Source organism: Gobio gobio (assembly GCF_949357685.1).
Source record: "Gobio gobio genome assembly, contig: scaffold_206, whole genome shotgun sequence".
NCBI classification, from domain to species: domain Eukaryota; kingdom Metazoa; phylum Chordata; class Actinopteri; order Cypriniformes; family Gobionidae; genus Gobio; species Gobio gobio.
In genome coordinates this window covers 37,835-52,230 of record NW_027645674.1, presented here as the reverse complement: position 1 = coordinate 52,230, position 14,396 = coordinate 37,835, and the positions used below count along the sequence as shown (strand labels likewise).

General features: G+C 38.2%; 1 protein-coding gene across 2 annotated transcripts; it reads right to left on the bottom strand.

The window, feature by feature from the left end:
• Positions 1-303: 303 nt before the first annotated feature.
• On the bottom strand, positions 304-14,130 carry LOC307122425 (calpain-10-like). 2 transcript variants are annotated; one of them, XM_079846410.1, is made up of 13 exons: positions 13,902-14,130; positions 13,032-13,185; positions 12,596-12,727; positions 11,801-11,997; positions 11,467-11,693; positions 10,147-10,288; positions 9,011-9,177; positions 8,636-8,868; positions 8,356-8,555; positions 6,859-7,102; positions 6,480-6,676; positions 5,447-5,492; positions 304-1,309 (listed from the first exon to the last, which is right to left on the bottom strand). In XM_079846410.1, exons 2-13 carry the CDS (start codon positions 13,161-13,163, stop codon positions 1,283-1,285), a joined length of 1,944 nt encoding a protein of 647 aa, XP_079702536.1. In that variant the 5' UTR covers positions 13,164-13,185; positions 13,902-14,130; the 3' UTR covers positions 304-1,282. The 2 variants fall into 2 exon arrangements, with proteins under 2 accessions (XP_079702536.1, XP_079702537.1); XM_079846411.1 differs by having other exon boundaries at positions 8,645-8,868; positions 13,902-14,097.
• Positions 14,131-14,396: the final 266 nt, after the last annotated feature.

Genomic DNA, 14,396 nt, shown 5'->3' with positions numbered 1-14,396 from the left:
TATAATATATATATATATATATATATATATATATACACACACACACCATATGGTAACACTTTATTTTAACTATATTAACGTTTTAATGTTATTAAATTATTAAGAATTTAATGACATTAATGTTGGATTAGTGGAGACATTGGGGAATAGATGCAACATTTTCTTTTTACATAAAATATGAAACAAATTAGTTGTTTATACAAGAAAGTTGTATAGACATCACATCACATTTATATACGTGCTATATAATTCTATTTGAAGAATTATTGCAAAGCATTCAAATAAAGTTAAGATTCAAGTATTTAAATTCAAAATAATTTAATGAATACTGCTAAACATATAACAGACACGCACAGGAGGAGGAAAGGGTCACAACAGTATTTGAGTCACATAACGAGTCATTGTGCAGCGGCTCCAAGGGCTGGACTGGGGCGGCAGTGACGCTGCAAGTTCGTCACTAGTGCCGCACTAACAGGCCTGCGGGCCCTCACACACACAATTAGCGCTCACGGAGGCCAACAGGGCAGCCCCTGCGTGAGGGGCACCAACTCTGCGGCACACTTCAGAGAGAGCTGGAGCTTCAGTAGAGCCGCGGACCCTTTATTCAATCAATGTCCACCCTTCTTTTGCAATAATACCCCCATATTTATTCATCCTCTGCATCCTTGTTTTTCCAAACAATCTCTTGATTCTTTTTTGCTTTTCTCTCTTTCTGTTCTATCTATAACAGTAACCTTAATGTCAAGTAGTACAAATTTCTGCTGGAAATTCAACAGTGTTTATTCTGAATAACCACATGGTAATGCCTGTTTTTAGATAATGTAGTAAATGAAACATTAACCATACCCCCCCCCCCCCCATGTTCATTCATAATTAATAAATCTGACATCAGAACATTAAATATTATTATAATTTATAAAATGTATTGTTCCAACAAAATTCTGGCCACATTCGAAGCCGTTGTAAAATCAGTGAATGCTATATTATTGTGCCAAGTTACCTTGCGACAGGGTCCTGAACCACTAGTATAATTAGGCTGGTTTAAGGTCCACATGACCCAGATCTGACAATGTTTCTTAGGGGGCAGTTGTTGGCCCTACATGTTATATACCATGATTTATCCACTGCCGATGGCTTTTGGTAGTTGTTTGTGGTAAGTGATGTGCACCAGTGGCTCCCATTAGAGGTCAGCCCCGTAGACGAGACTGTGCTCGGGCTACATGCTACACACCCTCGTGGGCTTTCATCTCAACGTGGGCATCTGATCCACTTCCCCAGACTGTCATCTCATCACTGAGATACAGGAGACCTGTGAGAGGAAAGAGTAAAGAGAGATATTACAAAACTAATGGTACATTAGCTGACATTAAACTACTTACAGTGGAGAGCATTGGAAGTAAAACAAAATAAAACATTTTAAAACAAGGGCCAAATTGTGATGGCAAGACGATTGGGTCAGATCCTCTACAAAATTGCAGATCTTGTGGGGTGTTCCCGGTCTGCAGTGGTCAGTATCTATCAAAAGTGGTACAAGGAAGGAACAGTGGTAAACCGGGGACAGGCTCATTGATGCACGTGGGGATCGAAGGCTGGCCCGTGTGGTCCGATCAAACATATGAGGTACTGTGGCTCAAATTGCTCAGGAAGTTAATGCTGGTTCTGATAGAAAGGTGTCCGAATAAACAGTGCATCGAAGTTTGTTGCGTATGATGCTGAATAGCCGCAGACCAGTCAGGGTGCCCATGCTGACCCCTGTCCACCGCCGAAAGCCCACTGTTGGTGCACTGTTGGTGGCACGTGAGCATCAGAACTGGACCACGGAGCAATGGAAGAAGGTGGCCTGGTCTGATGAATCACGATTTCTTTTACATCACCTGGATGGCCGGATGCATGTGCATCTGGGGAACACGTGGCACCAGGATGCACTATGGGAAGAAGGCAAGCATCTGTGATGCTTTGGGCAATGTTCTGCTGGGAAACTTTGGGTCCTGCAATCCATGTGGATGTTACATTGACACGTACAACCTACCTAAGCATTGTTGCAGACCATGTACATGTGTATGTATGCCTTATCAGTGTGTGTATATATATATATATAAATATATATTTTGTATAATATATTTATTGACTGATATATTGCACTAGGCCTAACTGCTCATGGCGTGAAGGTCATCTGAACTAGTGATGTGTCGTTCATGAACAATTCGTTCATTTTGAACGAATCTTTAATATGACTCGGGACTACCAAGTTGTCTCAGAGAGTGATTCGTTCATTTTGTGTTGACCGCGCATGCGCATTACGCTGAATCTGTACTGGAAAGAACAAAAATGATTAGTTCATCTTTCGAGTCTCGAGTTCGGGTTTGAGTCTTTCGTTCTTCCTGTCAGTCCCATAGAGTCTATGCTGTCAGTAGCGGAAACAGAAAAGATTCGTTCTTTCGAGTTCGGGTTTGAGTCTTTCGTTCTTCCTGTCAGTCCCATAGAGTCTATGCTGTCAGTAGCGGAAACAGAAAAGATTAGTTCTTACGAGTCTTTCGGGTTTGACGTTTGTCGTTCTTTTGACACGTGACTTTGTCACTGTATTGAACACTAGTTCACAACCTTTTTACTAACAAGCACGTAGTTATATTTTTATTTTATTTTTATTTTTATATATATAATTCTCAGTTAATATCAGACATATACAAATATGGGAAATATATTGACTATTCAAGTCTAACATCACAAATTCAAGTCAATTAGACTATTACTCGTTTTGAATCAACTGTATTTTATTTTTCTCTATTGAGTTATATTATTATTTTTTGTCCTTGTGTTATTAATGAATAAAAATCAGTTTAAAAATGTTACCTAAACCTTTGTAACATAGCTTATAGGCCTATAGCACCTATACAAAAACATATTACACACACATATATATATATATATATATATATATATATATATATATATATATATCTATATATATATGTGTATATATGTGTGTGTGTGTGTGTGTGTGTGTGTGTGTGTGTGTGTGTGTGTGTGTGTGTGTGTGTGTGTGTGTGTGTGTGTTGCGCTATATGATTCAAAATGAGTAATACAGGGAGTGCAGAATTATTAGGCACGTTGATTTTCTGATCATATTTTTTTTCCAGGCACATTTGACCAATTCCAAACCACAGTAATCCTAATAACTACTATTGATTTAGTATTTAATAATGTATAAGTGATATATAATTGTTCATGAAGGCTGGAAATGAAAATCACCTTATATTCAGGTGTGCAGAATTATTAGGCATGTTTTCTTTTACAGATAAATTGAGCCAAAAAAGAGATTTAACTCAGACTGAAAAGTCAAAAAGTATTAAATGCCCATGAGAAGGATGCAATACTAATGCAATACTAGACATTGCAGTTAAGGCATGACCATTGGACAGTGAAATGCTCGTTGGGTCAGCAGGGTCAGACAAAAACAGGTGGTGAAGAAAAGACACCTGTTAACCGCAAAAGAATTAAGAATTAAGGTGAAGAATTAAGGGTGAAACCATCAGGAACCCTTTAGTCTCCAGCGCCAACATTTTCCAGAGCTGCAACCTACCTGGAGTCTCCAGAAGTGCAAGGTGTCAGGATCTCAGAGACTTCAGTTAGGTAAAGAATCCTAAAAAATGACCCCCACTAGATAAGAATCACAAGCTGAAGTGTTGTAAAATACATGAAGAAGGTTTTTTTATAGGCTTTATGGACAGATAGGTTGAGAGTGACTCTTGAAGGACCAGCACCACATCCTCTAGTACCACTGTTTGAAGAATTCATCTTCCAGAATCTGGCAGTACCTTTTGGGAGTTCATTTTAGTCCATCCTGAAGTCCGTTTTGCAGAGATGGACTAAAAATGAACTCCCAAAACGTACTGCCAGATTCTGGAAGATGAATTCTTCAAACAGTGGTACTAGAGGATGTGGTGCTGGTCCTTCAAGAGTCACTCTCAACCTATCTGTCCATAAAGCCTATAAAAAAACCTTCTTCATGTATTTTACAACACTTCAGCTAATGATTCTTATCTAGTGGGGGTCATTTTTTAGGATTCTTTACCTAACTGAAGTCTCTGAGATCCTGACACCTTGCACTTCTGGAGACTCCAGGTAGGTTGCAGCTTTGGAAAATGGTGGCGCTGGAGACTAAAGGGTTCCTGATGGTTTCACCCTTAATTCTTCACCTTAATTCTTAATTCTTTTGCAGTTAACAGGTGTCTTTTCTTCACCACCTGTTTTTGTCAGATCCTGCTGACCCAACGAGCATTTCACTGTCCAATGGTCATGCCTTAACTGCAATGTCTAGTATTGCATTAGTATTGCATCCTTCTCATGGGCATTTAATACTTTTTGACTTTTCAGTCTGAGTTAAATCTCTTTTTTGGCTCAATTTATCTGTAAAAGAAAACATGCCTAATAATTCTGCACACCTGAATATAAGGTGATTTTCATTTCCAGCCTTCATGAACAATTATATATCACTTATACATTATTAAATACTAAATCAATAGTAGTTATTAGGATTACTGTGGTTTGGAATTGGTCAAATGTGCCTGGAAAAAAAATATGATCAGAAAATCAACGTGCCTAATAATTCTGCACTCCCTGTAGTCTAATTGACTTGAATTTGTGATGTTAGACTTGAATAGTCAATATATTTCCCATATTTGTTTATGTCTGATATTAACTGAGAATATGACAGGAAGAACGAAAGACTCAAACCCGAACCCGAGACTCGAAAGAACTAATCTTTTCTGTTTCCGCTACTGACAGCATAGACTCTATGGGACTGACAGGAAGAACGAAAGACTCAAACCCGAACTCGAAAGAACGAATCTTTTCTGTTTCCGCTACTGACAGCATAGACTCTATGGGACTGACAGGAAGAACGAAAGACTCAAACCCGAACTCGAGACTCGAAAGATGAACTAATCATTCTGTTCCCGGACCTGTGTCACATGGCCCGGTCCAGCCCCATCAGAGTCAGACACAGACGAGTCGACAACTAACGTCTTGAGGAGTTCGAAGACACGAGAGGCGGAGAACAAACGTGATAAATATGAAGTTGCAAAAGAAAGAATGTCTCGGATCAGGAGGTGAGGTGAACTAACAGAGTTAGACTGCAATAGCCTGACCCAACAACTAATCAATTAATTAAACATTTCAGTTTCTTATCATTTGGCTTTGGTTGCAGTACCCTATAGTTTATTTTTATTTAGTTTTACAAATGTAATCAACATTTTCATAAGTACTTAGATGGGTTGGGCTATTTAACATGTCATTTTAATTATATTTTTCTGAAATGAACGAAATGACTCGAAAAAAGATTCGTTCATTTTGCTGAACGAGACTCAAAGATCCGAGTCAGTAAAATGATCCGAACTTCCCACTACTAATCTGAACATGAGTGTTAAATAATACAAAAGATTGTTACCTCCTGCACGGCATGGCCCAGAAGCTCTTGACTCTGCATTGCTTTCCTGAGGAGGTTGACAACATTAATACTCACAACATTAATAAATAAGATTTACATCTCAATGTCAACCTGCAACAATTTCTTAACATGAAAAAACAACAACATTGCACCAGTTTTTATCACAGTAAACAGTATGACTTTTTAGTTAACAATTTATAGAAGAATGTTTATAGCCCCTTAAAACTGCAGTAAGTGATTTTTGAGAAACACTGTTGAAAGTGAATCAGACTGAACACCACAACACACTTGTATCCAATCAGCAGTAATTGGCGTGTCCACTCATGATGAGGCAGGAGAGTGACCAAGAGAAGAAAGAGAGAAGGCTGAGACATTAAAAAAAAAAAGGGTCAGAGGAATATCACTGGAAAAAGAAGGGTTATGATCTAGCAAGAGCTTTAGGACCTGCGTTAATATTAGAACAGCTTTCCAGCAAATGGACAATGAGACGCTGAGGTTGCGTTGTTTTTGCTCCACACATGAGTAACATTGGTATCACTATGTATTACAGCACCAAGATATGCTGTTGTTGTTGTTGTTGTAATGCGAGCAATAGTAACAGGACAGTTTTGAGTGTCATAGTTTCTCTGGAGCTGCTGGTGACTAACAACCAACTTTTGCTAGTATACTCGTGTACTTTATTTTCACCTTTTGTTCTTCCTTGTCGTACGTTCTTCGTCTTTGCTTTATGCTTTTTGCTTCAGCTACGATAAAGAGACATTTGCTCTTGTATTGCGTGTTCGTGCATTTCGAGGGGCGGAGCAAGGGGTGTGTTTGTTTGGGTTGATTTCAAATATGTTTCTCAGAAATCACTTATTGCACCTTTAAGGGAAATGGTGCTTGAAAAATTATGAGATTGTAGGAAAAATACATTTCAATGCTTTTCAATGCTTTTGCGTTCAAGAGCATTGATTTTTCCACCTATCTCATATTTTCTTCAAGCACCAAGTCTCATTAGAGGCTCTGTACTATAGAGTGTATGCAGAGAGCTTACCGATGTATCCTGCGTAGAAGAGTAAGCGTGAAGTGAGCGCTGAGTTCCGGCTGGTAGGTGGAGGGAATTACAACATACTCGCCCGGGTGTAGATGGCAAAACACACTGACCTCCTGGGAGTGGGAATGAGGAACACAACTAACCACAGGACACATGGAACCAGTTGTTAACAGGGAGCCAGAACCACCGTCAGGTACCTGGACACATTAAAATATCATGAAGGCGTACCAAAAAAGAATATTGAATGTTAGACACCTACACCTAACTAATACTAAATTACTACACCATTACTAGAACAATTATGATTAGAACTGAACACTTAGCACTTTATTCATATCATAAATGCCTCGAAACATATCAGAAATGAATAAATTCTGACCTTGTAAATATGAAAGCCGATGGCATGGAGGGAATTTTCAGGCCTATTTTGGCGAAGAGTGACCCTTACGTTGTTACCTCCAGGGTCATAGGTCACAGTAAGGGGTATACGGGGGTTGTGTCCATGTGTGGAAAAGTTGCAACTTCCTCCAGCAGTAGAACCAAAGGACCAAGATCCATGAGAGCTGATGGTTTCCCACTCGCCCTCTGAACAGTGTTGGAGAGGAGGAGTTGATTTCATCACACTGGAGAGAAAAAACACAGATATTTCGAACCATTAAGATGCCTTTATTACATCATATCGCATGTTTAGATGCTATGTGCATATATATGTGCAATAATTGGTGTTATTACAGTATATTTACACAGTACTGTTCAAAAGTTTGGGATCAGTAAGATTTATTTTTAAAGAAAATGAATTTTTTTGCATCACAACTGTTTTCAACACTGATAATAAGAAAGGCAGAAAATCAGCATATTAGAATTATTTCTGAAGGATCACGTGACACTAAAGACTAATGCTTTGCATTGCAGGAATAAATTACATTTTAAAACCTACTAAAATTAGGGTTGTTAAGCGATTACATTTTTTAAAATCTAATTAATTACATGATGCGAATTGCACATCAAATTCGGCTGAGAAATTAGCTCCAAAAGATAATAGACATTACAAAAAGTAGCTTCGGAAAGAAATATTTTTTGGGTGAACTATACCTTTGTTTTGTTTTTTATTAATATGGAAATATGAAATTATTTTTTAATGAAATTATACTCTATAAGAATCTAAGATTGCCAGTAGGTGGAGGTCTTAATGATCTTAATTCGATTTGTTAATTCCATAAGTCATTCATTCGATTTGTTCAAATGGCTGATTCTTTCAGGAGTGAAATAAATAGTTATCTTTATGAATGGTATGAATGATCATTGGTTCACCCAATTCGTTAAAAACGTGGATTCAGAAATGAAACGCCGCTGTGTGTTGATCGGAGACTAACAGTTCTGCTTTGCCTTATATTTTCGTTGCCAAAACTGAGCAAAACAGATAATATTGTGTCTAAAATAACACAATATTAACTTCTTATTTATTTAACTGTTGTAAAAAATCTGTATTGCACTTGCTACTCTTGCTATTCTGAACTCGTGTGATATTGCTTATCTGTCATGATGTAAATATAAGACAAAATGTTTAAATATTAGGGGCATTCTATAGGCGTCATCACACAGTGAATTGTTGACCTGCATCATATTCGTCATCAATCAACTGTATGAAATGTAAGCGCAACTACGTAGGTCTGGGGCAGGGTGGATGCGTTCATAATTTTAACACGTTATTTTTACTGTAATGAATTAATCTAATTAACGTGATAAAATTGACAGCCCTAGTTAAAATAGAAACGGTGACTAACATTGTAATAATACTTCATGTTTTTACTGTATTTCTGATTAAATAAATGCAAACTCTGTGACCATAAGAAACTTCTTGTGTATGTCTTGATACCTGAGAGAGGTAGAGCAGGAAGAATGGACTCTCAAGAGGAATCGGCCCTCCGCTCCCTGCAGGAAGGTACTGGGCACCACCAGGTAAAAACCAGGATTCAGGTGAGTGTCTACAACCACTTCCCGATCATACGCATGAGTGTGTGACACAAGTGGAGGCTTGTTCACTGTCCGCACAAGGTTAAAGTGTTTCTTCTCCACCTAAAACATATTATATATCACATATGATATAGTGTTATATGTTCAATCACTCAAAAATGATTGTTTAGTGATTCTCTAACCTTCCATACATGTAGTGCAATGGCCTGGAGGTGTGGATGCTGCTGAGTGCTGCCCTCTGCTGGTGATTCAGGACGCCCGTACTGAAGCAAAGACAGCAACACTTCTCCTCTCTCGCACACTTTCAACCAGAACTTAGGGTTGCTACTAAAAGTGCTGTTGTTACGGCAACCGCCTGCAGAGTGACCTTTGACCCAGCGGCCTCCAATCTGGTGGCTGTGGGTTAGAAAACTTCCTACATGAAGGTGAAATGACGCATTAATATAAATATCTACCTTTATTATTTTTAAACTTTCAAATCATTCACTACATATATAAATGTATAGGACAGCAAAGGTCTGGTGATGTAAATACTCTCAAGAACAAATAGCCAATACCTGTGTAGATGCTTTGGAGGTGTCCTGCATCACTGACAGGATAGCCCAGCGCGACCTCATCAAATTCCTGCTGGAATTCTGTCAGGTCCATCCAGAATTCCCCCTCTGCCGTGCGGCGCAGAAGAGCCTGAGCGCAGGATGCCTCCAGAGAAGCCCATCCTGATCCGCTGCAGAGAGAGAAAGACAGAACCCGTTAGACAGAAGCCGCCTTTCCAATAGAGAGTGAGATCTGGGGGTTGGGGGGCAATCCAACCCTCTCCATTGACTTTGTGAAGTGGCCTCCTTGTCATTTCTGACCAACAGAACAATGTCAAAAAGCTGCTATGTGACAGAATGTACAGAATTACATTTTTATAAGCTACTGACTGTTAAAAGCCAGCCTTTAAGGAGACAAAAGTGGATACAGGCAATAATACGTGAAGCATCAGCAGGAAGAATGGGCGAATTGTGGGATCCTGACACTCGATCCTGACAATACGTGTGCGGTAAACATTTTGTCACTGGTAAGTAAAATATCCAAATGTCAGTTTTATATTTTAGAATATCCTGTCGCAGATTACTTTCCCCTCCAGTGGGTGTAGTTCTCAGAGTAATATGACACGTTGTGCTCTGTCTCAATTGCCTGTATCCACTTTTCGTTTTTTGGGGGTCAACAGCTTATTAAAACTAGTCATCAATAAATCCTTTACAATCGTAAATCCTGCAAAGTTTTTTGTATTTTTTTCTTTTTAATTTATGTACATTTATAACACTAATACTTTGTATTATATTACTTTTGCATCAAATTACAAAAAACAAGTCACTGCTGTTGTAAGGGTGTTTCTAATACAGCGTCTATGGGAGTGGGAAAAATGTACATCTTTCTCTCTTTCACTGCCGTTATCAATCTTACTCTATTTTTACCCTCTTTTTGAAAGTTGAAAGGAATTTTCTTTTGCTATTTGAGGGAAATGTGAAAAGGGTCTATACAAAGTCAATGGAGAGGGTTGGATTGTTTGGATTGCAGAAATGAAAATGTACAATTATAATAACAAATTGTCAAAAAAAAATTATATGGAATATAAGGTACTTAGCACACACAAGAAACGTAAAATTGTACTAGTATGTGATCATTCAGCATTTTTTCCCCTCCATACCTCTCCCTCCAGACCCCGGCCCAGCTCCTCCTCCCCCAGGGGTTTCGTATCCTGATCAGCTCCACTTGTTCACCTGTAGTCGTTGTAAAATGTGTCCACTCCATCACACTCATGGCGTGGAACTGGCCAAGCTCTGGAACACCTGCAGAGAGAGACAGAGAACAAACCCATAACTAATACAATAACTATACAGTACTAATACAATAACTAATACAGTATATAATACCTGACAGAGCTGGGCAAAATGAGGCACATGTACATTATACCTTATAATACAGATTATAATGTACCAGCAGCTATATTTCTCAGCTCTTTCCTCATTATGCTAACAGTGAGGCATGTTAGTAAAAATACTTCTATGTGAAACTTCTACAAGGAAGAAGCGCCTTCCTCCAAATACTTCCTGTGGTATTTTGTGAAAGATTTTCTGCCAATTGTACACTGTAAAAAATGTCAGGCCTCTCCAATTTAAAATTTTCTAGTGACTGGTCACATCTGATACAATTTAATTCACAGAAATTCAATTTGGCCAACTAAAAAATGTAGATGTGACCAGTCACTCATTTTTTTAATTGGAGACCTGACATTTTTTACAGTGTAAGTTACCAGCAAAAAAAAATTCAAGATATAAATTAGGGATATTCTAAAATCTGTAAACTATTAAATATTGCTGCTACAGTCCATAATCACTCCCAAATAGCATTATCGTTAACTAAAACTATTAAAAAACACTTGTTCATTGAAATAAAATAAACATTAACTGAAAAAAATAAATTATATATATATATATGCTGCCTTGGCAACTATAAAAGTTGAAGTACTAAAACTATATATACTAAAATATTTATAAAATGAATACAAATGACAAAAACACAATTACTAAAACTTAGACCAACGTTAAAATGTTAATTAAAAATCTAATTCAAAATAATTGATAATAAATACTATAATTGTATTAACAGTAATAATCTTAAAACAACACTGCCTGGCTGTATTAATTCATTAATTATTTTAATAGTCTTTCATGCCCCAACTGAGCAGGCCAAAGGCGACAGTGGCAAGGAACCAAAACTCCAACAGGTGGCAGTAGTGGAGAACAAAAAACCCTTTAAGAGAAACCAGGCTCAGACAGAGGGCCAGTTCTCCTCTGGCATAAATTAACTAGAACGGTGTGATTTATGATTCCAGACTACATCACAAATCAGACTTTGTGGACTGATATTATTCAAAATGTTCATTTCAGCTTTTTTCTGCTTAAAGATCAGGATATGCCACAGGAGAATTAGGTGAGAAAAAAGTCAGCGGTTACTTTTCTCTCACCTGTGGAGGCGCTGTGGACACAGCAGCTGATGGCACATCGCTCCTTGAGCTCCAGTGAGACTTGAGACAGACTCGTCCCATTAGCTGTGTGTTGAGTCTGGGTGTCGTTGGGCTCTTGTGGTGACTCCGCCCCTTTTAGACTCCATCGTACCGCTATTGTTCCACTCAAATCCACCATTGCCTCACATACCTGGCCTGCCCACAAACGCTCATATGAACCATGTAGCCTAGAATGAAGAACAGTTAACAACGCTTCAATTATTTTGATTTGGTCTTAGTTCAAACATCAAAACGATATTTTATACTTCACAGACATCTTTGTACCAGCACATACTTGGCATATGCTTTCTCCAAAAGTGCTACCCAGAATGCCCTAGGGCTCTGGCATCGTGAGAAGCAGAGAGTGTGATTGATACAGGGCAGCCGGTCATCCACCCGTACCTCTATCCAGTGCCCATTCCTCCAGAACCGGAACCTGAACTCACCGCGGTAAGCAGAGTCACCCCACAAAGGCTGTTCCCGTGGAAATACCTGACAACAAACACAAACACAGAAAAATACACCTAAAGCACATTCAACTGAAGTCTTTGCAAGAAATTGTGAAAGAAACAACCCACAGCAGTGTTGTCATAATATTTTAGAATAAGTCTAATGTGTGAAATATGACTGAAGTTTCATGTAATGTAACACAAAACTTAGAATCTTTAAACTTGTGTGTGTGTGTTGTAGAGAAGATGTGGATGAGCTGGTGTATTTAAAATAACAGAATAATAAAGTGCAAAAGTGCCCACCCACTTTTTTTAGCAGCCTTGGTTCCGTAAGTAAATTTACAATAATTTTTCCCATTAGGATTTTTAAAAAAAGAGTCTCAGTTAAAGAGTTAAAAGCCATTTTAAAACCATTTAAAAGAATGCTGGCTGATTGCTTCAACAAAAGCATATACCATAATTTAACAACCTCATAGTTATCATTAAAAATGAATTCCTCTATAGAGAAAATTAATGGGATTTTTACTTCTGGAACCCGACCCTTGCATTCTCTTAAAAGTACAGCAGACTGAAGGGAGCAGCGGCCTATTTCTTCTAGTTATGGTAAATGTCTCACACATTAAACCTGACAACCTGTTCACCTTGTTTAGAAGATGCTGGTTCTTGAGTAACATGGAGCAGGCACAGAGCAACCAGCAGTCTCCCAGAATGCCTTGCTTCGGGTGGGCCTCCACAGGGTCATCAGGGAAGAGTTGAGGCTGCTTGCAGATCTCCTGGGAGATACGGAAAGAAAGCACTGTTAAGCCAGTTTGTGACAATCTGTAGTGTTATAGCCACAATAAATTCACTTATGAGTGCAATTTTTTTTATATGCTTTAGCATTTCCTGTTGAAAAAGAATGTTTAGGAGTACTCTAGCACAGATAGCTAAACCCCTAAAAGCCACAAAACTAGTATTTTGATGTCATGCAGGCTTTAAAATTGTGATAGGTACTAGGTTAAATGAAAGTTAGTTCTTATAGAAGATCTTAAAGTGTGCTCACTGGAAATTAATGAAAGAATGACTAGAGTATTTTACCAGTGGACGGAGCCATGTGACATCACCCAATAGTTTGGAGAGGGGCGTGGTGTAGTCACTAAAGAGTGAGGAGTTATCAGCAGGAAAGTCTGGGTCCACAAACACTGATCGGTGCTCAGCCTCCATCTCCATGGCAACCAGACCGGCTTGACTTCTGATAAAAAGAAATGCTAGCAGTAACAACCACACCTGTAATAATCTGAGCATGTTTTGCATTTTAAGTCATCAAAAAGACTATCGTACACAGTAAGACCATTATCACAACTTCACTGCATTTGCTCGTTCCTGCATACAGGTGCATCTCAATAAATTAGAATGTCGTGGAAAAGTTCTTTATTACAGAAATTCAACTTAAAAAGGGGAAACTAATATTATATAGACTCGTTGCTTGCAAAATGAGATATTTCAAGCCTTTATTTGTTATCATTTTGATGATTATGGCTTACAGCTTATGAAAACCCCAAACCCCAAAAAACATGAGTTAATCTTTGTTCATATTAGTTTTAAAAAATCCAGCTGTTCATGGTTTGTTCATGTTAGTTCACAGTGCATTAACTAATGTTAACAAGATTTTAATAATGCATTAGTAAATGTTGAAATGAACATTAACAAAGATAAACAAATGCTTTATAAGTGCAGTTCATTATTAGTTCATGTTAACTAATGAACCTTATTGTAAAGACGACATTCTAATTAAATGCACCTGTATGTGTTACTCAAAGCAGTATATCAATAGAAGACATTAGCCTGAACACTATTTTGTCCTAAATGACAGCTCTTAATGGGAATATCGGCTCTTTGATGCTTTTGTGACAAACTTGTTCAGATATATAACATCAGAGTCAGCATTTAATCATAAATCATACAGACCGTCAGCTCAGCTGGGTGATAACGCGTTAGACATGGTGCTGGCGGTTTTGAATGACAAAGCCAGATCGAGGAAAAGAAATGCATCTAAATCCAGTTTGATCCATTTTGCAATTGCATGCCATAACTCTGAGGTCGCTGAAACACACTCAAAGAAACAAAAACATTGCACCACGGCAAATCCCATAACCGGAAAGACGCGCACGCCGTGGACAGCGCTGCGAGCTGCAGCAGGAGCGCCCCCTGCCGCCTCAGAACTATTGAATGATTCGCACGTGAAGGTCTTTGCTTTTACTTTTTTTTTCTTCTTTATATTTTACCATTCCTATACGACTTTTCGTGGTAAATTAATCTCTAGTTAATCAAAACGCTTTTTGATATGAATACAAGATAAACAAAACAGTTAAAGAAAACACTAATAGCCAATGCAAATGCAATTTAGTATATGTATTATTAGGGCTATAACTGTTGTTTGCAATTGTGTGCCTGTGATCTAAA